This window comes from Dendropsophus ebraccatus, chromosome 3 (genome assembly GCF_027789765.1).
Source record: "Dendropsophus ebraccatus isolate aDenEbr1 chromosome 3, aDenEbr1.pat, whole genome shotgun sequence".
NCBI classification, from domain to species: Eukaryota; Metazoa; Chordata; class Amphibia; order Anura; family Hylidae; genus Dendropsophus; species Dendropsophus ebraccatus.
Genome location: NC_091456.1, coordinates 133149970 through 133175417, shown reverse-complemented (window position 1 = coordinate 133175417; position 25448 = coordinate 133149970). Strand labels below are relative to the sequence as shown.

Here is a 25448-nt window from a genome sequence, read left to right as displayed (position 1 = left end):
CTGAAAGAAGCTAGCGGCTTAATAAATAATGCTACCACGATGTACCTATCAAGAGAGCCGTCGCAGAACAATGTGCCGAGAAAATAAACCTCTTCTAGTTATTTTCCTTTCCATTAGGATTTTTGCACTTTCCTGCGCACATAAGAGAGGGTCGTAGACTCCATTATTGTGCAGACACAGTTGACAAGATTGAGGCTGCATATTAACTTGAACTGTACAATAATACTGTATAATAACTTTGCAGTTGTAAAATGACTATACAGATGATAGAGACACACAGAGAACCACATAAATTGGTTCTAAAATGATGCTAAAGGGGAACTCGGGCAAAAAAAAAAATATCTTTCAAATCAACTGGTGTCAGAAAGTTACATAGGAGTTAACTTCCTGCTTAACCACCTGCTGTCTCTCTCTATCCTTCTGCTTCTGGCTGCTGGTGACATCTCTCCTAATCCTGGTCCTCCTTTCTCTACTGCTAATCCTTCTCTTTCACTTCCATCCAAAAACTGTTTTAAGCTGACTAAGAACCACTGTCTGCCATCCTCCCTTTCCTCTGTCTCTCCAGCATCCTTCACCTGCGCCCTCCTGAACTCTCGCTCAGTGTGTAATAAATCCTTCACCCTTCTGGCCCTCACTGAAACCTGGCTGCAACCATCGGACACTGCTTCTCCTGCTGCTCTATCCTATGGTGGTTTTGATCTCTCTCACACCCCCAGACCTGAGGGTAGGCATGGTGGAGGAGTTGGTGTTCTTCTCTCCCCACAGTGCACCTTCCAGGTAATCTCACCTGAGCCCTCACTCTCATTCCCCTCCTTTGAGGTTCACACCCTCAGACTCTTCCGCCCACTTCCCCTCAGAGTTGCTGTTATCTACCGCCCCCCCCCCCCCCCCCCCCCCCCCGCATCTCCTCGACAATTCCCTGACCACTTTACCACCTGACTCCCTCATTTCCTATCTACAGAAGTTCCCACACTTATTCTGGGTGACTTCAACATCCCTATTGATACTCCCATCTCCTCTGCTGCCTCTCAGCTTCTCTCCTTAACCTCCTCCTTCGGCCTTTCACAACTAACCAACTCTCCTACACACAATGGTGGGAATTCCCTGGATCTGATCTTCTTCCGCCACTGTTCTGTTTCTAACTTTTCTAAAGATCCATCTGACCACAACCTTCTCTCTTTCTCAATTACTAACATCTCCCCCCCTCCTGACACTCATACCCCATACATATACAGGAATCTACGTGGTATTAACACTCCTCAACTCATAAACTCCCTTCAATCCTCATTTTCCCCAATCTCTTCCCTCACCTGCCCAAACATGGCCACACAACACTACCACAACACCCTGAAAACGACCCTAGACTCTCTAGCCCCCCCTACTCTCCGCACACCCCACCACAGATGCCGGCAGCCCTGGCACACCCCAGAAACTCGCTTTCTTCGGCAGTGCTCTAGGACGGCTGAACGTCTGTGGAGGAAATCTAGAACCTCAGCAGATTTAATTCACTACAAATTCTCTCTCAAATCTTACTACTCTGCCCTTCACCTCGCCAAACAATATTATTTCACCTCCCTCATCTCTTCATTGTCAAACAATCCAAAACGCCTCTTCAACACCTTTAACTCTCTTCTTAAGCCCAAAGTCCAGACACCCACCACTGACCTTTGCGCTGAAGATTTAACCTCCTACTTCAAAACCAAAAGTGACACTCTCCGCTCCGATATCACCTCCCAGCCCCAAAGTCCCATAGCTCCTATTACTTCTCTCATAGATACCCTTCCCTCTCCCACTCCCTCGTCGCTCTCAGCTTTTGACCCAGTGACAGAGGAAGAAGTTGCCAAGCTCCTCTCGTCCCACTACCTGCCCTAGTGCCCTATTCCCTCACACCTCCTCCAGTTCCTCTCTCCTGCTGTCACTACTCACCTCACTAAAATATTCAACCTCTCCCTCTCCTCTGGTATCTTTCCCTCCTCATTCAAACACTCTATTATAACCCCAATGCTGAAAAAACCATCTCTAGACCCCTCCTGTGCAGCCAACTATCGGCCTGTTTCTAATCTCCCCTTCATCTCTAAACTCCTGGAACGTCTTGTCTACTCTCGCCTAACCTGCTACCTCTCTGATAACTCTTTTCTTGACCCTCTACAGTCCGGCTTCCGACCCCTTCACTCCACTGAAACTGCTCTTACCAAGGTGTCAAACGACCTCCTGAAGGCCAAGTCACAAGGAAACTACTCCTTGCTGATTCTTCTGGATCTTTCAGCAGCGTTTGACACCGTGGATCACCAGCTCCTCCTCTCCATGCTCAGCTCTCTTGGCCTCAAGGACTCTGTTCTCTCTTGGTTCTATTCCTACCTCTCTGACCGCTCCTTCAGCGTATCCTTCTCGGGCTCTACTTCTTCTCTCTTACCTCTCTCTGTTGGGGTTCCCCAGGGGTAAGTCCTGGGTCCCCTCCTCTTCTCCCTCTATACAGCCCCCATCGGACAGACCATCAGCAGGTTTGGTTTCCAATACCACCTTTATGCTGATGAAACCCAGTTATACACTTCTTCCCGTGACATCTCCCCTGTAAAATACTAGTGACTGCCTATCTGCGGTCTCTAACACTATGACCTCTCTGTTTCTCAAACTCAATCTCTCTAAAACTGAACTTCTGGTATTTCCTCCCTCTAACAAACCTAAACCCGACATCTTACTCTCAGTCTGTGGTTCTAGCATAACTCCTGTGCATCAAGCTCGATGTCTGGGGGATATGCTAGACTCTGATCTCTCCTTCACTCCTCATATCCAAGCTCTTACACGCTCCTGTTATTTTCATCTCAAAAACATCTCCAGAATCCGCCCATTTCTCACCACTGACACCGCTCAGACTCTGACTGTCGCCCTGATCCACTCCCATCTTGACTACTGTAACTCCCTTCTAATCGGTCTTCCCTTCTCTAAGCTCTCCCCTCTCCAGTCTATCCTGAACGCAGGAGCCAGACTCATCTTCCTCTCCAGCCGCTATACCGACGTCTCCCCTCTGTGCCAGTCACTGCACTGGTTACCCATTAAATCCAGAATCCACTTCAAGCTCCTCACCCTCACCCATAAAGCTCTCCAAAACTCTGCCCCTCCATACATCTCCTCCCTCATCTCCACCTACCGTCCTTCCCGTGCTCTGCGCTCTGCAAATGATCTAACCTTAACATCTTCCATTATCAGAACCTCTCACTACCGCCTCCAAGACTTCTCTCATGCTGCACCAGTTCTCTGGAACTCCCTACCCAAACACATCAGACTAATACCCAATACCCAGAGTTTCAAGCATGCCCTGAAGACTCATCTCTTCAGGCTGGCCTATAACGTTCCCTAAACTTGTTTCCTCCTTCTGTTGTTTCCCTTGCTCTATATCTGACGGTTCCTGCACTTTATATGTTTACTTGCAATCAGATTTTGGCGTTGTTACTGGCTCTTCCTGTATTTCTAACTATGTAAAATGGCTGGACCATGGACAAATAAAGCACTTATGCCTGGTGCCAACCTATGCCTGGTGCCAACTCAAATTATAGTCTGTAAGCTCCAATGAGCAGGTCTCGTTTATACTTTGTATTCTATGTTATTTTTATCTATTATGATGTTTTTATTTATTCTAATTTAACTGTGTATTATGTACCTCTGTACTGTATGCATAGGGGGAAAAAAAGCGCTGCGGAATCTGTTGGCGCTATACAAATAAATGTATTATTATTATTAAAGATTTGTAATTTACTTTTATTTTAAAATCCTCTCATTTCAGAACTTATCTGCTGCTGTATGCTGCAGGAAGTGGTGTATTCTTTCCAGTCTGACACATTGCTCTCTGCTGTTACCTCTATCCATGACAAGAACAGTCCAGAGCAGGAGAGGTTTTCTATGGGGATTTGCTACTGCTCTGGACAGTTCCTATCATGGACAGAGGTGGCAGCAGAGAGCACTGTGTCAGACTGGAAAGAATACACAACTTCCTGCAAGACATACAGAAACTGATAAGTACCGGAAGACTGGAAGAATGTAAAATAGAAGTAAATTACAAATCTGTATGTCTTTCTGATACCATTTAATTTCAAATAAAGGAAATTCGCGGGGGTCCAATGGGAACTGCAAGAAAATTGTAGGCATAATTTATGTTGGTGCCACTACAACCAATGGTTGAATGCCTACTATTACAATTACACTATATAGCATATAGGGATGTCAAACTCGTAGCCCACCAGCTGTTGCAAAACTACAATTCCTATCAGGCTTGGACAACCAAAGATAAAGCTTTGGCTGTCCAGACATAATGGGAATTGTAGTTTTGCAGCAGCTGTAGGGGCGCAAGTTTGACACCTGTGCTATATACGGCAATGAACTAATACTGTGCACAAAAACTCTTAATACTTAGGATTTTCCCAACTCCAGCAAAGCCCATCACTCTTTGTGCCTGAGAACTGTCAAATGCCAACAAGTCTTCATTAAAGCAGTACATGAGCAATGTGTGATGCATTCACATTATAGTTACTCTATCTCCATCCAGATGTATTTCAGCAGTCAAATTATTTCCAGATAATATTTGCCTTTGTACTCCGCAACAATGGACGTGAAATAAACCTGTGAATATGTGACTATTGGTTTGACAGTTTAGGAATTATGACTATTTTCACATAATCTCTGTTTTTCCAAAAGTTTAAAAATAACTAGACAAAATAACGCACATCAATACATATATGGATCAACGTCGGCCTTAAAGGGGTACTCCAGCGAAAATATTTTTCTTTCAAATCAGCTGGTGTCAGAAAGTTATAAAGATTTGTAATTTCATTTTATTTAAAAATCTCAAGTCTTCTAGTAGCTGCTGTATGTTCTGCAGGAAGTGGTGTTTTCTTTCTAGTCTGACAGAGTGCTTTCTGCTGCCACCTCTGTCCTGGTCAGGTACTCTCTAGAGAAGGAAAGGTTTTCTATGGGTTTTTGCTGCTGCTCTGGACAGTTCCTGTCACGGACAGGGGTGGCAACAGAGAGCACTATGTCAGACTGAAAAGAATACTTCCTGCAGGACATACAGCAGCTGAGAAGTACTGGAAGACTTGAGATTTTTAAACAAAAGTAAATTACAAATCTATATAACTTTCTGAAACCAGCTGATTTGTAAGAAAAAAGATTACCCCAGAGTACCCCTTTAAGTCTGGAAAACCATCATTAATCTCCCCTGAAGGTATCTGTAGGCCTTAGGGTGTCTTTTCATAGATACATTTATCTGACAGATTTTAAAGCCAAAATCGGCACTTCCTGTGTTCTGATCCCCCCCCCCCCCCCCCCCCCAAAGAAGCTAAACACAGGAACTTGTCCTATGTTTCCCTGGTTATCTGAGCGCTCACAGAGAAGGCAGCCTCTCTGTACAGGTCAGACTTCATGTGTTTAGTTTCTATTTTTCAACCAGCATAAGACTAAAAATCTGCCTTCAGGAGACTGGATCTGGATACAGGTAAGAATAGCTTTCTTTTACCGCATGATACCAAACTAAATAAATAAATAAATAAATAAATAAATAAATAAATAATGAATGAATGAAAGAATGAATGAATGAATGAATGAATGCATGCATATTGCAAACATGTTTTATATCACATATACTGTTGATTTACATTTTAAAAGTTATAACAACAGTGACACTTTAAGTGTTTTGTCTAACAGCCCATCAGGCTCTGTGCCAGAGAACTGTCAATGACATGTTTTCCAATAAAACGGTATATATGCATCCATAAGTAAAAAAAAGTGTTTAAACAAAGAATCTGCAGAGTCATTATTGTATATGTAATGTAACATAATCTATTTAACTAAGCTACAATTAGAAGATGAGAACCAATATCACTGTGCCCAACAAGGCTTCCGACAGTATTTGACAAAAAGCGGCCCCCATGTACACAGCCAAACTCCTTCCTACTCTATGCTGTCTCCAATCTGCACATTATAATAAAACTATACCCTGAAAGCAATATTTCAAAAGACAATACATCTTAAAAACAGCTGCTGATGGACCACGTCTATACACCTATATCATACAGGGTCAAAAACACACTACATCATCTCTACCGAGTCACAGTATTGATCATATAGTTTCAAGAGCACACCACAAAATCTCTAGTGATGGATGGTATAGCTCATATAGTGTCAAGATTACTCTACCTTGACTATATAGACTCATGGTATCTATCATATTGCATCAAGCGTATATAGCCAGGGCCGGTGTCAGCACAGGGCTTATCTGGGCAAGTGCCAGGGCCCACAGCACCTCTAGGGGCCCGGTGTTCTGATGTTCAGCCCGCTCACTGTAGTGCAGGGTGAGTGCTAAACATCAGAAGACACAGGAGACAAGAGCAGGACCTGCACAGAGAGAGAAAAGGGGGAAGGACCTGATCACATGACCAGCAGGTCCTCAACCTTACAGTGTGGAGATCAGCCTGAAAGAGAGGAGGAGGGAGAAGACTGAGCTGTAAGTGCTGTGTGTCAGCCAGTCAGTCTGTGTCAGTAAGTGTCAGAGTCAGTCCGAGTCAGTCTGTCTGTCAGTCAGTCAGTGTATGTGTCAATAATGTGTGTTTATGTATGTTAGTGGCGTCATTGAGGATAATGGATGGATGAGGGGCCCGCTGAGGCTCTGTTGCCCAAGGGCCCACAAAAACCTGGAGCCGGCCCTCTATATAGCTATCAAGAGCATTCTACCTGAAGTGAATGTGTCAGCCCCCGACTGCCTACTGAGCTGGTGGCACCATTAAATAGATATGAATATCGGTCAAAGCATTCCGCATAATCAGCAATGTATACTGTGTACACAGCACAGTGAGTTGTAGTGGTGCTAGGGCCCAATGAACAATAGGCTCTGCCTCCTTGACAATATTCTTCGTCCGAATAAAGATGTTTTTTAAGAAAATAAAATCACAGACAGAGGCAACAAAATGGTGTGCAGTAACTACTTTCATTGATGCTGCCAGCTTGGTAGTTGGGTCAGAAGGTGACAGATTTGCTAAAATTGAGAAAGACTCATGGTAGCCCCAATCCTATAGTGTCAGGAGCCCAGCACACAATCTTTTCTGACTCGCACATGATAGTGATCACATGGCGTCAAGAGCACATAACACTATCATTACTGACTCACTGTACCAGTCTTCTAGTGTTGATGATTTTCGACACGCTGCAATGTGCTTTCTGGCAGCTAATTTGCTGCAGTAAATACAATGAACATGATTAAAAAGAAAACTCAGCAGCAAAGAAACAAAATGCTTAGACAACTCAAAATGAGCGCACAACAGACGACCAGCGTGAAGTGACAGAACTTTTGTGCTTTTGAACACAGCGACTGTCTCGTGAAATAAATGATCTATTTAGTGGCTTCTGCTAAACGCTATCTCTTTAAAGCTCAGCTTGACACATCCTTAATACAGAAATTACTATGTGAGGAATTTAGGGAAGTTGGGATCATTTCTGACTGAGTCAGCGGGATACGCGGCTCATGATTAATGCCCTGTATCAGCAAGGATTATTGAAAGTCTTTGATGACAGGCCTGCACTGCTACGCTGGCTTCAGATGGTATAAAGTTCAACAGCTCAAATGTAAAATAATGCCATTGTGTCACTTCACATTACAAGTGCTGAAGACGCAAAAGAGAGACAAAGAACCTGAACGCAGGCAGAAGAAAGGAACAAGATAAATATGATGAACTGGCTTTAAGAAGTTTTACCGTAAAGGCGAAAATCATTTCTGTCTTTAATAACTGTTTTGATCTCTCTTATAAATTGCTCAAAATTTCTGTGCAGTTTAGTTTTATATTATATACTGTATATGAACTAGAGCTCTATTTGCTCCAAATGATCAAATTCTGTCTGGCCTACAGCCACCATTAGGTGGAGCTTCGTGAAGACTGAGTGCCCTGAAAGCTGTGTAAATCAATGATAAATGCATAAGCAATATGCTCATCTTCTCTCCTGGTGGTTGCTGCAGGCAGCCAGACTTCTAAGGATTAATTCTATGTAGAATAAAGAGGAAGCAGGGGATTCGGAGCACTGTAAAAAGGAAACCAGAGCTCTATCAAAAATAAAGAGGGAAGCACTAGACAGGCAGTTTTGTTCTCTATGGAAGAGACCTAACTAAGACAAGATCACATTTTTAATACAACTTCTGCACTGTCTACTGCTTAAATGTGTTGTCCAGGAACAAATATATATATGGCTATATATGGCTATACTCCAATCCCCTGTAGGAACTGACTGCTTAGCCAATCACTGGCCACAATGTTGGCCTGACCCAGCCGGAGATTGTGGATATAGACACATATATATATATATATATATATATATATATATATATATATAAATATATATATATATATATATATATAAATATATATATATATATATATATATATATATATATATATATATACACATACACACACACACACACACACACACACACACATTGGATTAAGAGCGTTTGGCAAGAAGAGCTCACAGTTTTTCAAAATTGTAACTTGGATTAAGAGCATTGCTTTGGTTTAAGAGCTCCCTGTACTGGGTGGGAGTGATGGCCTGCAAGGGTGGTCTACAGCACTGTACTACTTTCACAGTCCTCCTGCACAGACCTCTGGCAGCAGCCCTGCTTCTCTATTCTAGCCTGTTGTACTACGCTACTGCATTATGGGGATCTGCAGTTCCATCCTGTATTTACAAACTGCTGCTCCTTTTTTATACCACATGCTAATTGCTTTACTATACAGTAACGTATAATATGACATATTCAGCTGTTTATTTCATCTGTTCTACATGTTATTTAGAATTTAAAAAAAACAAAATTTTTGGGGTGTGGAACCAATTGTCTGCATTTCAGTGATTTCTTATGGGAAATTTTGCTTTGGTTTAAGAGTGGATTTAGATTACAAACATGGTCCCGAAACTAAGGCACCACTGTAGTCAATAAAGAGAAAAAGAAAGACATGGCCGCACATCCGAACAGCATATGAATGACCATCTGCTTCTCAGCAACATTGACTAATAACAATGAGGAGTTAGTTACATTTTGAACAAAAGGCATAAGCCTGCACACCACGTCAAGGTTCCTGATAAAGTGTGGGTCCATAACCTAAAAATGGCGCAGCCCTAATGCAGCAAACTACACCGCAACAACAACTGCGCCACGGGAGGGAGCAGCCCAGTTACCAAGCAGCCCCAACGCTGCCAGACATAAGCAGTTTGGATGTGCGGCCATGTCTACTTTTTCTCTCCATTGAGTATACATATATAAATATACAGTGGTACCTCGGCTCTCAAACTGCTCAGAACTCAAACTGTATTTTTTTTAAGGAAACTTTGCTTTGGTTCTCAAACTCTTGCTCGGTTCTCAAACACTTTTCGGGCCCCCAGTCTTGAACTACTCGGTATCTGAACGTTTTTGTGAGCGTGGATGGTGGGTTGTACGTGGTGAGTTTAGCACTGGTGAGACTTCACATATAGTACAGTTCTGTACAAGACTGCTGGAGTGTATATACAGTACAGTAGTAGTACAGTCAGTGCACCATCATCTCCCATCCTGTACTGTATAAGATTGCTGGAGTGCATATACAGTACAGTAGTAGTACAGTCAGTGCACCACCATCTCCCATCCTGTGCAGCACTGTATAAGACTGCTGGAGTGCATATACAGTACAGTAGTAGTACAGTCAGTGCACCACCATCTCCCATCCTGTACTGTATAAGATTGCTGGAGTGCATATACAGTACAGTAGTAGTACAGTCAGTGCACCACCATCTCCCATCCTGTGCAGCACTGTATAAGACTGCTGGAGTGCATATACAGTACAGTAGTAGTACAGTCAGTGCACCACCATCTCCCATCCTGTACTGTATAAGATTGCTGGAGTGCATATACAGTACAGTAGTAGTACAGTCAGTGCACGCACCACCATCTCCCATCCTGTGCAGCACTGTATCATACCTCCCAACCGTCCCGGATTTCGCGGGACAGTCCCGTTTTCGGGGTGCTGTCCCGCGGTCCCGGAACGGCCCCCAGTGTCCCGCATTATATGTGGCCCCAGCGAAAAAAACAATAAACCAGTACCTCACCTGTCCGCCGGTCCCAGCAGCTCCTCTCCCGGCAGAGCGCGCACTTCCGTCATCCTCCGGGGCGGGCAGCGGGGTATACAGACACTGACTGTGTCGGAAGTAATTCATAATGGAGGCTGCAGGTCACTTCCGGCACAGTCAGTGTCTGTATACCCCGCTGCCCACCCCGGAGGATGACGGAAGTGCGCGCTCTGCCGGGAGAGGAGCTGCTGGGACCGGCGGACAGGTGAGGTACTGGTTTATTGCTTTTTCCGCTGGGGCCACATTAATGGGGGGGGTTGGCTACTCTGTGGGGCGCTATATGGGGGGATTGGATAATATGTGGGCACTATATGGGGGATTGGCTACTATGAGGGGCACTATATGGGGGATTGGCTACTATGTGGGGCATATATGGGGGATTGGCTACTATATGGGGGGATTGGCTACTATGTGGGGCACTATATGGGGGATTGGATACTATGTGGGGCACTATATGGGGGGATTGGCTACTATGTGGGGCATATATGGAGGATTGGCTACTATGTGGGGCACTATATGGGGATTGGCTACTATGTGGGGCACTATATGGGGATTGGCTAATATATGGGGGATTGGCTACTATGTGGGGCATATATGGGGGGATTGGCTACTATGTGGGGCACTATATGGGGGCATTGGCTACTATGTGGGGCACTATATGGGGGGATTGGCTACTATGTGGGCATATATGGGGGATTGGCTACTATGTGGGGCACTATATGGGGGCATTGGCTACTATGTGGGGCACTATATGGGGATTGGCTACTATGTAAGGCACTATATGGGGATTGGATACTATGTATGGCACTATATGGGGGATTGGATAATATGTGGGGCACTATATGGGGGCATTGGCTACTATGTGGGGCACTATATGGGGGCATTGGCTACTATGTGGGGCACTATATGGGGGCGTTGGCTACTATGTGGGGCATATATGAGGGGATTGGCTACTATGTGGGGCACTATATGGGGATTGGCTACTATGTGGGGCACTATATGGGGGCATTGGCTACTATGTGGGGCACTATATGGGGGCGTTGGCTACTATGTGGGGCATATATGAGGGGATTGGCTACTATGTGGGGCACTATATGGGGGATTGGCTACTATGTGGGGCACTATATGGGGATTGGCTACTATGTGGGGCACTATATGGGGATTGGCTACTATGTGGGGCACTATATGGGGGATTGGCTACTATGTGGGGCACTATATGGGGATTGGCTACTATGTGGGGCACTATAATGGGGGATTGGATACTATGTGGGGTACTATATGGGGGGATTGGCTACTATGTGGGGCACTATATGGGGGATTGGATACTATGTGGGGCACTATATGGGGGATTGGATACTATGTGGGGCACTATATGGGGGATTGGATACTATGTGGGGCACTCTATGGGGGCATTGGCTACTATGTGGGGCACTATAATGGGGGATTGGATACTATGTGGGGCACTATAATGGGGGATTGGATACTGTATAGGGCACTATTCAGTCAGCAGCATGTGGTGACTGTAGGGGAGTGGCTATGGAGGGTTGCTATGGGGGCGTGGCTATGGAGGGTTGCTATGGGGGCGTGGCTATGGGGGCGTGGCTATGGGGACCGAGGCGCACATGTCCCTCTTTGCTCTTTGCAAAAGTTGGGAGGTATGCTGTATAAGACTGCTGGAGTGCATATACAGTACAGTAGTAGTACAGTCAGTGCACCACCATTTCCCATCCTGTACTGTATAAGATTGCTGGAGTGCATATACAGTACAGTAGTAGTACAGTCAGTGCACCACCATCTCCCATCCTGTGCAGCACTGTATAAGACTGCTGGAGTGCATATACAGTACAGTAGTAGTACAGTCAGTGCACCACCATCTCCCATCCTGTACTGTATAAGATTGCTGGAGTGTATATACAGTACAGTAGTAGTACAGTCAGTGCACCACCATCTCCCATCCTGTGCAGCACTGTATAAGATTGCTGGAGTGCTTATACAGTACAGTAGTAGTACAGTCAGTGCGCCACCATCTCCCATCCTGTACTGTATAAGATTGCTGGAGTGCATATACAGTACAGTAGTAGTACAGTCAGTGCACCACCATCTCCCATCCTGTACTGTATAAGACTGCTGGAGTGCATATACAGTACAGTAGTAGTTCAGTCAGTGCACCATCATCTCCCATCCTGTACAGTACTGTATAAGACTGCTGGAGTGCATATAGAGTACAGTAGTAGTACAGTCAGTGTGCCACCATCTCCCATCCTGTACTGTATAAGATTGCTGGAGTGCATATACAGTACAGTAGTAGTACAGTCAGTGCACCACCTTCTCCCATGCTGTACTGTATAAGACTTCTGGAGTGCATATACAGTCCAGTAGTAGTTCAGTCAGTGCACCATCATCACCCATACTTTACAGTGCTGGGATGGGGGGAGGGAGCTCTATACAGAAAAGGATGAGTGAGGAGTTAGCGACTACTGTACTATAATTGCTGGTTTTGTTGAATGTTTCTTGTGTATAATTTACTGTACAGTATAGTACTGCTCTATACTGGACTGTAGTGATTAAACTGGGCACTTTTCAATGCAATATATGGGTACTGTAGGTAATTATTGGTGGCTGCTGGAACAAATTAAACACATTTACATTACTTCCTGCTCGGTTCTTAAACTGCCTTCCGGAACCAATTAAGTTTGAGAACCGAGGTACCACTGCACATATATGAGTTTGTTTTTAACATTTTTACATTGAGTGACAGCAATAATTGGCAACCCTGTAGAAGGCCAAGCAGGGATAACTGTCAATCACTGTTGCCTTTGCTACGGGGTGCCACAGCTGCAGCACTGGTGACACAGGACATCTCAAAATCAAGATTAAAATTGAAAATAGTCTACATCGAAAGAAAAAAAAGAGATTATATTTTAGGCCATATGACCAGTCCTAATATATATTCTTTAATTACATTATATTACAAAGTTATACAATTTGCAGACTGGTTAAAAAGTTGCCTGATTTAGAAACTCCTTTTTGTAAGCCACTATCCGCTCTTGCCAATAAATGGAGCTCCACATGGATTTAGACACCCCTTTTTAAGGGCCTTGTAAAAAAAAAAAATACATATATTAACATGGGCACTGTCCTTTCATACAACTAAACTCCATTTGATAATCAATGTGATTCCTCACATATTTGTAAATTTACAAAAAATGACTCTAAAGTCACTAGGTGGCTCTCTTCTTTGCAAACTGTTGTCCACTGCATGTTTTCAGGAGATTTCTGTCTCTAGTAACAGAGACACTCAAGAAAAAAAAACAAATGAGGTGAGGACAGGGTTTATTCTCTGCTATATGCAAGAATTGGAGGCACCTTGAGTAAGCCTGGGCTTTGTTCTTGAGCCTGTCTACCTGTTGAACATGACCCACACTGTTCCTAGAAGGTCAACCAAGGCTTGCCCATCATCTTTCATCACCCAGAAAGCGCTGCTGTATTGTGTTCTGTGTACATAAACCTCAGCACAGAAGGTAAAAATAATTACCTTCATTCTATGTGACTTCTATTCTGCTGTTAGTTGCTCTTTAAGAAACCAAAATGTACTGAATTTGGATAGAAAAAGCAGGTCATAGTGCATATCATATGGCAAAATCAGACAATAAAGAACATTTTCTGTGTATTTCAGGACTGACATTACGAAGTTATGAGCACTTTTTATACCAAAGAAAAATAGAGAAATATAGTAGTCACTCCTGTAAATGAAGTAAGAGCAGAGGAACTATTGGCAGTAAAACTATTGATCAAACACTTGAGATATTAATGGTGCCGTCTCTCCTGGCAGCACTTTGGTAATGCAATAAAGATCAAATGCTAATGTAAAATCATCACTTCAATCACTTTCATGGTATCTTCCTTCTTTGGACCAACTTGGATTTACGGGTTTTCATCTGCTCTCTATTGCTACTGCAAAGCAGGCATTTTTATTTAATCTAAAGAGAGGAATACAGCCAGCATTATTTACTGACATGAATCTCTTCCTGACAGGCTGCTATAAACTACAGACATTTACAAGCAGGGGCCAATTGCTCTGATTAAAGACCCCCTAAAGATGTATGTGAATTGTGAACAAGCATTTCCAGCATTCAAAGGGGTTTTCTTTGACTTTTGCCATTTATAGTTTATCCCCGAGTCATCAATGTCTGATTTGTGGGGATCTGACAATCCCTGCCAATCTGCGCCAGAAGCAGACAGTACTGAACTTTGTGAAGCAGTCTTGCTGAATTACTGTTAACCTGCCCATTCAGCCAATCACTGGTTGCAGCAGTGTCCCTCCTCAGTCAGTGATTAGCTAAGCTGTCTCATATGAGAAGTAGGAACAAATGAGGGGCCAGGCGCTAGAGCTGCAGGGGATCAGGGCAGGTAAGTATAACCTCATTTATATTTTTACAGTGGCCCTAACAAAAAAAAATTGAAACCTGAAAAACCTCTTTAAAGCGTAACTGTCATTTCAGGGTCATTTTTCTGAAAACATTAAATATCAACAGTACAAGCGATTTTAAGAAACTCTGTAATAGGTTTTATGTACTAAAAGAGTTTCCTTCTGTACTGAAAAAGCAATCTCCCAGCCTCCCCCCTCACATCAAATGAAGCAGGATTTCGGTCTCCATTATGTGGCTATGGAGAGGGGAGGGGCTGTTAGGAGTGACTGAGCACGGAGGATTTCTGCACAGCACAACACCCTGCAATCTTCTCTCAGTAAGCTCATAGATAAGCACTGACCTTTCTGACACCTGAATTTAGCGTTTTAGGTGCCCAGAGAGTCTACAAACAGCTGACCTTCATGTCACCTCTTCCTGCTCGCTCATCTCGCTCAGCCCCTCCCCCCTTCATAGGCTTACAATGGAGAGAGCAGAACCCGTCTTCACTGGCTTCTCTGTAATTAAAGGGAACCATTCACCCCGTGGCCCCCGTTAGAAACAGACAAACAGTTACATAAAGGTCAATATACTTACCATATCGCTCCCGGTCCCGTCCCGGATCTCGTTGTTGACACGGAGAAATCGCCGATTCTTCTTCTCGCGCCCATTATGGTAATGAGCGCCGCCGGCCCGAAGTCCAGCCTTCTCCCCGCCTCCGACACTTGATTGACGCAGGGTCTTCTTCCTCCTCGTCTTCTTTCTTCTCGCCGGATCCCGCGCAGGCGCCGTGACGGTCGTTTTCGGCGCATGCGCAGTTCACAATTGAAGCCGCTCCACAGCTTCAATGTTTACTGCGCGTGCGCCGATTGTCAGAGCTGAAGTGACGTGTTGGACTTCGCGCATGCGCGGTACACAGGAACGTCACAAGCACGTATCCTGTTTACCGCGCAGGCGCAGAAGAGATGACGAGACCTTCGCAACGGCGCCTGCGCGGGAATTCGTGAGGAGACTGAAGACTGAAGACGTCAATCAAGTTCCAGGAGGCGTGGATGGGCGGCGACGAGAAGAGGACCTCATGAATAAGTTGGACTCGTCCGTCGTTTCTTATGGACGTTGGACTCATCTCAGCTCATTACCATAATGGGCGGGAGAAGAAGAATCGGTGATTTCTCCGTGTCAACAACGAGATCCGGGACGGGACCGGGAGCGATATGGTAAGTATATTGACCTTTATGTAACTGTTTGTCTGTTTCTAACGGGGGCCACGGGGTGAATGGTTCCCTTTAAGACGTGTTTGCCTGATAATGCACAGATAAGAAGTCAGGGGGGGAGGCTGAGAGATTGCTTCTTGAGTGCAGTAGGAGGCTTTTTTGGCTGATGAAACCTATTACAGAGTTTCTTAAAATCGCTTATACTACTGATTTCTGCAATAAAAAAAAAAACATGACAGTTATGCTTTAAGCATAGTTCACTTATTCCTTTTTCTTTCCCTAAAGACTCCCATTTCTCAGTAAATCCATTCCCTTTCCAACTGCCTAAGACAAAGCCTCTTCTTTTACTCATTGACCTCCTATATTGATCACAGTCTGATTTGCCACAGTACAAGGGACAAGACTAGTTCATCCAGGGACTTGGAACAACATAAATTATGCCACTAAATTACCTCAGTTTGTCATGCAACTAGTTTCAATGTCATTCCAAAAGAGTGTGAAAGAAATGAATGCCCCGATGTGTCCGGGATATATAACGGCAAATCTACAGTGACATCTACTGGTTCCAAATGTGTCACTCTACATAGAGAGGAGCTCAAAAATAATAACCCTTTCCTTTATATCAGCAAGTTTAGCAGCCTGCCTATACATTGCTTGTCTTCATCACCTCATGTCTAGGATATTTTATGTCTATTGTTATCTATTAAGGATAAATACATATTGCTTTTAATTCAGTCACATAAAGCTTTCCTACAATACAGTGTTAAAACATATTGTTGGATAATGTGATTTTATATATTAGAGCTATGGCTATAGTTTGGATTAGTAAAGGAAAAGTAGAGGACCTGTCCATAGCTTCCTTCCCTGCCGCTGTCAGTGAACATGCACACTCCCTTGAACTAAGCATGCATGTTTAGGAGGAATACATACACTTGTATGTGCATGCATGTTGCAGTATGGACATGTATATATTAACCCCTGGCCTCCGCAGCCTGTTTTGGCCTTAATGACCAGGGCCTATTTTTCAATTCTGACCTGTGTCACTTTATGTAGTGATAACTCTGCGATGCTTTTACTTATCATGGTTATTCTGAGATTGTTTTATCGTGACATATTCCTCTTTATGTTTGTGGTATACTTTGGTTGATACACTCAGTAGTTTTTTGTAAAAAACACAACATTTGGGCACAAATTAGAAAAAATTATGTTTCTTTATATTCAAAATTCTCTTTTCCTAAGAAAGATAGTCATGCCACATGAACTAATTATTACTGCAACATCTACAACATGTCTACTTTATGGTGACGTCATTTGGTGAACGTCCTTTTACTTGTTAGGATGTTAGAGGGCTTTGAAATTTTGCATCGATTTTTCTAATTTTCATGAAAATTTCAATTCTGATTTTTTGGGGGGACTGATTCAGTTCTGAAGTGGATTTGTGGGGCCTGTATGTTAGTTACCCCCATAAATCCCTCCACTGTAAAAACTGCACCCCTCAAAGTATTCAAAGTGACATTTCATAAGTGTATTAACCCTTTAGGTGTTTTGCAGAAATTTAAGCAAGTTGGAGGGGAAATTTAAAATTTTCATTTTTTTTTGGAAGATATTACATTTTAATCCATTTTTTCCTCTAACAAAGCAAATAATAACTGGGAAATGGAACTCAATATTTATTCCCCTTATTCCAATGTTTCTAGAAATCCCCCATATGTGGCCGCAGTGCGTCACCTGACTCAACCACAAGCCGCAGACATGACAGAAGCCTTGTGTATTTTTGGGGTTTTATGTTATTTCAGGTTTTTTATAGCCATTATATGTCATGGAGGCCCTGCGGTGCCAAAATATTTGTGTAAGACAAGTTGGCGTTTCCATCTGTACCATACTGGGGGACATGTGACACCCTGATCAATATTTATTTAATTTTTTTTGAGGTGGTACAAATAAAAAACACAATTTATCACCTGTTTTTCATCATTTTTTTGTGCGCCGTTTACTATACATCACATATGACATGTTATTGTTATTCATCAGGTCGGTACGATTACAGGGATATCCATTTTATATAGCTTTTTTATAGTTCATGGCATTTATACTATATATACGGTTTGTGTGTTGCATATTGTAAGAGCAGTAATATTTTAATTTTTTCACCAACGGAGTTATGTGAGGGCTTTGATTTGCAGCATAAGCTGACGTTTTTAGTGGTACACCTTTTGGGTACATGTGACGTTTTGATAGCTTTTATCTATACTTTTTAGGGGGCGGGATTAACAAAAATTTGGCATTTTGGTTAGTTTTTTATTTAATTTTTGAATGGCGTTAATCTGGCGGTATAATTAATTTAACGTGTTAATAGACGGGGTTAATATGGACGCAGCGATACCAAATATGTGTACTTTATTTATAGGGGATCATTTATAAAGGGGGGATGGGGAATGTGTATATTTATTTTAATTAATTATTTATTTATGTATTTATTTAATTTATTTATGTATTTATTTATGTATTTGTGTGTGGGTGTTTTTTTACTTTTGCAGGTACATCTCCAATACATTACAGCACATAAGCTGTGCCGTAATGCATTATAGAGTGAATGAGTGTCAGTGTCACACACACTGACAGTCATTCAAACTATCAGGTCCCTGCAGCTGATTCAAACGATCAGTGCAGGGACCTAATCGTATAGTACGGGGGGGAGCCTGAACTGGGGATAAGGGGAGGGAGAGGGACCGGACCGGACCACGAGCGCGAGCAGGAGCACTGGGGGAGCGCACAAAGGGGAGCGTGAGCGCGAGCACGGGGGGGGGGGGGGGGGGGGGGAGCAGAAAGGTTTGCACGGGGGGGGGGGGGGAGGGGAGGCCAAAGAGACGAGTACGGGGAGGGAGAGAGAGGAGAACGGGGAAAAGAGAAGAGGACGGGGGAACACTGGGGGGAGCTGGATCGGGGCCGGGGGATCTGGACCTGGGGCTGGGGGGAGCCCGGACATTATAGGGGAAATGAAGGGGGGCCTGGGGGAGGATGACAGCAGTGGCTGCAGGGGGAGGCAACGTGCTGCAGCCTCCTCCTGCCGCCCGATCAACCTGCAGCACAAAATCTTCCCATAGACACTGCGGTCGCACTGACCGCGTTGTTTATGGGGTTAACTGCCCGGTGGGGAGCATGGCTCCCCTCCGGGCAGTGGCAGTAGGAGGAGGCTGTGTGACACAGCCTCCTCCTGCTTCCCGATCTCAAATAGGGACAGTGGGGGGAGGCAGAGAAGGCATGACGTCCAGGGACGTCATGATGCGTTCTGCCACTGCTTTTCATGACATCCCTGGACGTCATATTGGGGGAAGGGGTTAATGGGGCTATCCTTTAGACCTAAACTAAATTTGATAAAATCTGATAAAGTAGAATGGGTCCAAAGACGGGCTACAAAAATGGTAGAGGGTGTCAGGCATAAAACATATCAGGAAAGATTAAAAAAATTTGAATCTGTATATTCTGGAGGAAAGAAGAGAAAGGGGGGGGGGCATGATCAAACCTTTAAAGGGGAACTCCGGATAAAACTTGTGTTCTATTAAAAGTATATAGATGTGTCTATACAATGTATTACCATATCTGTGCGGTTCTGCCACACTGGTAGCTGATAGAAATCCAGAAAGTGAAAAAAAATGACCCCTGTGCCAATTCACATTGTCTCCTGCTCCCACTGCTCTGTCACCTTAGGAGACAAATTTTCCATGCCTCTGTCTCACATTGTGTGTGTTTGCTGATGATGCAGACAGGGGGCAGGGCGTGATGTCACAGGAGGCTGGATCCCCCAATCCCCTGAGTGATTCACCATCTCTAAATGGCCAGAAGCAGGTGCTGCACTAATTTTACTGATTGTGATGGTTGGGGGACTGTGATGATCAGCTGAGGGAAAGCATTGCATTCTGGGAACTGCTCAACCAGGAAGGACAGAAACACAAAACAGAACAACCCCCCCTCCCCCCAAACAAATGGATTTTTGGTAGTTTCAAAACTTGGATAGACAGGTAAGTAATGCTATATGCAGAAGTTTCATTTTTTTTAACCTCTACCTGGAGTTCCCCTTAAGTATGCTAGGGTTTAGTAAGGAAGGGTTTTTAGTAAAAAACTTAACTCAATAAGAAGAGGACACAGTGAGAGGTTAGTTGGGGGAAAGATCAGAAGCAACGTGAAAAAATATTACTTTACTGTAAAAATATTAGATGTTTGGAACAAACTTCCAGCAGATGTGGTTGGTAAACCTACAATAACAGAATTTAAACCTGTCTGGGATAAACATATATCTATCCTAATATATTAAGAAGGGAAATACTAAAAGGGCAGACTAGATGGACCCAGTAGTCTTCTTCTGCCAACAATCTTCTATATTTCTATTTATACTGCAAGGTCCCAATGGTCTTGATCGAAATCCAGACTGCTATGTCACAGTGTCCTTATTCTGACATCAACTGCAACAATTCATAGGATTTATGCAAAATCCAAGATCCGTCCTGGGGTCCGTTCGGCAGGTGATGCAGTTATTGTCATAAAAAATTACTTTTAAAATTGCAGCTCCGTGCCCTACGGGCGTATCTGTGCCCTAACTTTGCACCACCCCTCCGTCCATCCTCCATGCACACCTCATCATTAGGAATGCTCCAGGCAGATTGCCTATTATTCACCACCTGTGTTACCACAGCACATGGGCTGGATCATTAAGACACCTGTGCAATGTTCAAACAGAAGTAACTGTTCCAGTGGCATTCCTAATGATGAAGAGGGTGGAGAGGAGGGGAGAAGAGGAGGAGGAGGTGGTGCAAAGTTAGGGCACAGATACGCCCGTAGGGCACGGGGCTGCAATTTTAAAATTATTTTTTTTATGACAATAACTGAATAAATCGACAACTGGGTGTTACCATTCCACTTGTCAATATGTATTTCAGACTGAATACAGCCATACAAAAAAAACATTATTATTCAGAAATCCATACACAGAACAAAATCGTTACTCTAAGAGCAGGGTTTCTGATCGCACTGCGGTTCAAACCTGACTGAGTTGCTGGACACTATACACATTGGGGTAACAGTGGTTAGTGGCCAAATTATTGACCTTTTATTATCGTGCATCATGACCCCCCCCCTAATATTTTCTTAAGGGTTGTACTCCTACAAAACCGGTTACATATTTATGTAACATCATATTGTGGCATTACTCCAAATCAGTCATCTATGTACAAGAATGTGTGTTCCCACTACAAAATTGGCGGAGATAAATAAATCAGAGCCTGCATTATGTATGAGGCAGTGAGAATGAGGACAGGCTTTGGTCTTTGCACTAACACATACTAAAACACATCAAAATGAATAATTGATATTGGGTTTGTATCCAGTAAGTAAAAGATAAAATTCTGCTATGATCAGAGGGGTGTAACATAAAAGCTACAACAGGGAACAAAGCAGACCCTTACGGACTAATGAAAATGAAAGGACATGGATGGTTCCATCATCTTATGTGAAACAGAAAATGTCACTTACTTCGGAGCCACCCTTCTCCAATAGCGATCGATCCCATTTTTAAAGTAGAGAACAGCCAGCCATCGCACATTCACGTCCAGGGAATGATTTGTGAAAATGTTCTGCAAATGAAAACATGGAGCAAGTTATTTTATGTAAGTTACAAGTTAGAAAAAGTAAGAACAGTGGCCTAGATTTGCTAATATTAAATCCTAGACAGTACAAGCTTAGACTAGACAGTCTCGATCACAGTGCTTCAGGCTGTTTGATAAACCTGGCACATCTGTACACTGTCTGGTCTTAGTTTGGACCAACTATTATCTATACACAAGTCTATGTTCATGTCTATGAGCACAGAGCCACTACTACCTGAATGGTCATCATGTAATACTATGCAGCCAGTTCTGTTCCCATTGACATTAAAGCTAGTAAATATGTAAACCTTGTATTACTGATGGAAAGAGCAGAATAGGGAGTAGCTTTATTGATGTTATTTAAAATATCAAAACCTATTGGCAGATCCCTGTTATAAGTTAATGAAGACTATCAGGGTTATCCAAATGTATTTAAAAAGTATGAGGTGTAAACAGATGCCATGATACTAGTGTAGTAGAGAGAAGAAAAAAAAGTACCTGGGTAGGTATCCTGGCACTGCCAAAAATTCCTTCACAACGAGTAGAGTATAAAACATAAAATGGCTGATTTATTGGATAAAATCAGTAAAAATGTACATAAAATAAGCAATTACGCGTTTCGGGAGTTGCATCTCCCTTCATCAGATTGCATGTATGATAATAGTGTGACACTAGTATAATGGGCCGGCTCGACAAATTTGCACAAGAAATTGTTGAAAATTATTACAGCTTAAAGCTAATGTAGATTTCAGGTTATGCTGACATTTTGATGTACCCCATTCCAAATTTTGATGTAGTAGAGATATGTAGCAGGCTCAGGAGTTGAGCGTGCTCCATATGTGGCAGGTGCCAGCTGAATTTTACAGCTGACACTTGCCAGCAGCAATACACTTTGACAGCACACTGCAATACACATGTATTGCAGTGTACTCTCAAACTACCCATCTCGTGTTGAGATGAGTGATTAAAGGGAATAATCTGTCAGCTCCCGGGCCCTACCTAAGGTGCTGACAGTGTGCTGTAGCTAGCAGTGCCCTAGTAAGCATGGTACCTTTTGGTAATTTCCTGTGCAGTAGATTATGTACAATCTCAGGTCTCCTACTGTAATGTGTCAAAGAGGAGTTGTTTGTGCCACACTCTGGCCACCTCACCACTCCTTCCCCTCCCTCCTCTTCATATCAATAATAATCAATGCTGCCTGGCCTACTGCTCGCTCAGCTGTCAGCCAGTGTCTCTGCTTGCAGATCAGTCCTCTGTAGGCAGTTTATGTCTGATAGAAACATTCAGATATAGGGTGCCTTCACACGTACCGGTTTGCAGCGAAATCCGCTGCAGATCCTGGTATAATGAAGGCCTATGGGGTCACATACCCGCAGCATAATTTTCATTCCACTGCAGATATGTGACCCGGCCCCTTTAACCCCTGGCCGCCCGCAGCCCCGGCCCAAAGCATACATTACCTGCTTGGCGCCGCAGCTGTGTGAAGCTCCCGGCTCCCCATTAGCAAATCAGTGCTGCCGCATAACTATGCTAAGCCAATCACAGCTGAGCAGCTGATGACGCACCAGAGGGGGGCCGGCAAGAGGGAGGTCTGGAGTGGTCCGTCCGGCCTCCTTAAGATGACGTGTTTGACCCAATATGGCGGTCGGGGTCGACAGTAATTATGTGAGTATAATGCACCACACTTCCGGGGGTGGGGGAAACACGGGGAAGGGGGCCATTCACTTAAATAACACACATTATAAAGTTGTATAACTTTGTAATGTGTGTTATTTAGTGAATAAATTTGTAGCACCACACTTCCCCTTTACCGACAGCCCTGGTGTCAAATAGCCTTAAAAATGATACAATAATGAGGAGGGAAAAAAATACCTCATTTTGTTTTCATCAACCAGAGAATGAACTACTGGCAGGTTTCTAGACAGGTGAGTTACCCCTAGACCACAGCTCTAACACATTTGGGCTAAGAGATTCAACTATATCTGAGTGATTCCTTAAGACATAAACTGTCTACAGAGGACTGATCAGCAATCAGAGACACTGGTTGACAGCTGAGCGAGCAGAAGGCCGGGCAGCATTGATTATTCATGAAGAAGAGGGAGGAGGAAGGAATGGAGTGGTGTGCCAGAGTGTGGCACAAACAACTTCTCTTTGACTCTTCAGTACAGTAGAGGATGTGAGATTGAGCATAATCCACTGCACGAAAAATTATCAAAAGTCACCTTGCTCACTAGGAGACACTGTCAGAACCTTCGGTAGGGTCCGGGCGCTGACAGATTCCCTTTAAGTGGTTCAATGTTCAAGACCTCAAATAAGAAAAACATCAAAGCTTTACTAAAATAATATAAATCCCCTAACTAAATAATTATATAAAAAAGTCTCATTTAATTTAAAATGACACCAATAAAGACTGTAGATCACTGTGAAAAATAAAAAGCAGTCACAAAATTAAGTTTAAAGTGAATCTGTATCCCCCAAGCCTACCCTCACAGCACTGATAGCGTTCATTTTACTAAAAAGTATAAGTATAATAAAATACATGGTGTGGAGGAAATAAGGAAAAAAACTAAATAACAAAAATTGCATGCCTGTGCGCCCCTTAATAAGTTGATCAACCTCAATGATCTTTGGTGGATGACATGCCAGTTTTCATAAATCTGCCCTGTAAAGAACAGGCATCTAAAAGATCAGACATAGAGGAGGCATCAGATCATCCATACTCACTGCAAAATGACTGTTTAAAATGAGCAGCAAAATAAGTTTCCATTTACAAGGTACAATTTCACATATCTTAGAAATTGCCAGTGCAGTGATTGTATGGTGGGATTTCCAGTCTAGAGAAAGAGAAGGGCCCGACAACCGCTATAATCAAAACTAACAGTCAGGCTATTTGCATTTTAAGTGAATGTTCCCAGATGAGCACTGAGAATAACGGAGGCGCGGCGTCCAACGTACACTTGTCTGTTAACAGAAATTGTATTCATCTTTTGTGTTTAAAGCCGAATATTAAATCCCAGCCCGAATTTTTATTCCCTACATTAGCCGCACACAGACACAATAAACTTGTCTAGGCGGTGATATCGGCGTTATTATATCAGCCACAAGACAATTTTATGGAGGACATTAACAAAGTATCGGGAAACGGAGTTTCAATGTTGAATGCCCCAATGTACACATTAATCTACAAGGTCCACAATGGATGATTTCATTTTGTGAGAAGCGCATAATGCCAATTCTGAGGTCCCCAACTGATATGTGAGGAGTGTCGCTCAGAGCTGTGGCACCAAGAAATTGTGTTCAACGTGGCAAAGGAGAGCCCAGCACCGCATGGAGTTTGCACACTTACTTGCTTAGGCTGGCCTCTTCCAATTGCCGTCGAGGGACTATGCGCCAATGATGTCACGAGGGGCGGGGCCAACTGTGGAATTGTTGGCAGGGCTAAGTGGTGCTTCACCTGTGAAGCCTCGCCCATATAGCACAATCCGAGGATGATAAAAGATCACTTTTTACTGGAACAAGCACCATGACGTCAGATATAAATAAGGTATGAAAACAGCTAAATTTACCCTTTACATCTATGTAGAGAAGTCAGAATGCAAAAAGGGGGTGACAGTGTCACTTTAAGCCTCATTTACATACTAACAAAAAGGATATCTCCGTGCTGGAAAGGACTAAGGAGAAAAAAAGGTAGACCCAGAATCTCCATGAGAAACCCTATGTAAACTCATATTCACCCATCCTTAGCTCTTGAAAGATCCCAAGCATAAAAATAACCCCTTACCCCAGTAAGTCCTATAAAAATAAAGTGGTAGTGCTGCAGTTCCATTGACTTAAAGGGGTTTGCTAATTTAAACTTACTTATCTTCTATCCACAGGATAGAGGACAGGTATGAGATCCCGAGCACAGCACTCGCCTCTTTCCAGCGGTTCTATAGAAAATGAATAGAGTTGCCGGTCATGTGCTGACCTGTTGTGCTATTCAAACAAAACGAACCTGGGCACCGATCTAGAGATCCCCAGGGGGGCACGGAGGTTGGACCATTTGCGATTTCATA

At 43.4% G+C, this 25448-nt stretch overlaps 1 protein-coding gene across 1 annotated transcript in view; it reads right to left on the bottom strand.

The window, feature by feature from the left end:
• IPO11 (importin 11) overlaps nt 1-25448 on the bottom strand; it is a 359108-nt gene that overhangs the window by 318134 nt on the left and 15526 nt on the right. Inside the window, exon 3 of the mRNA XM_069962715.1 lies at nt 21281-21381. Coding sequence (XP_069818816.1) covers nt 21281-21381 — 101 coding nt within the window. The remainder of the gene's footprint in view (nt 1-21280; nt 21382-25448) is intronic.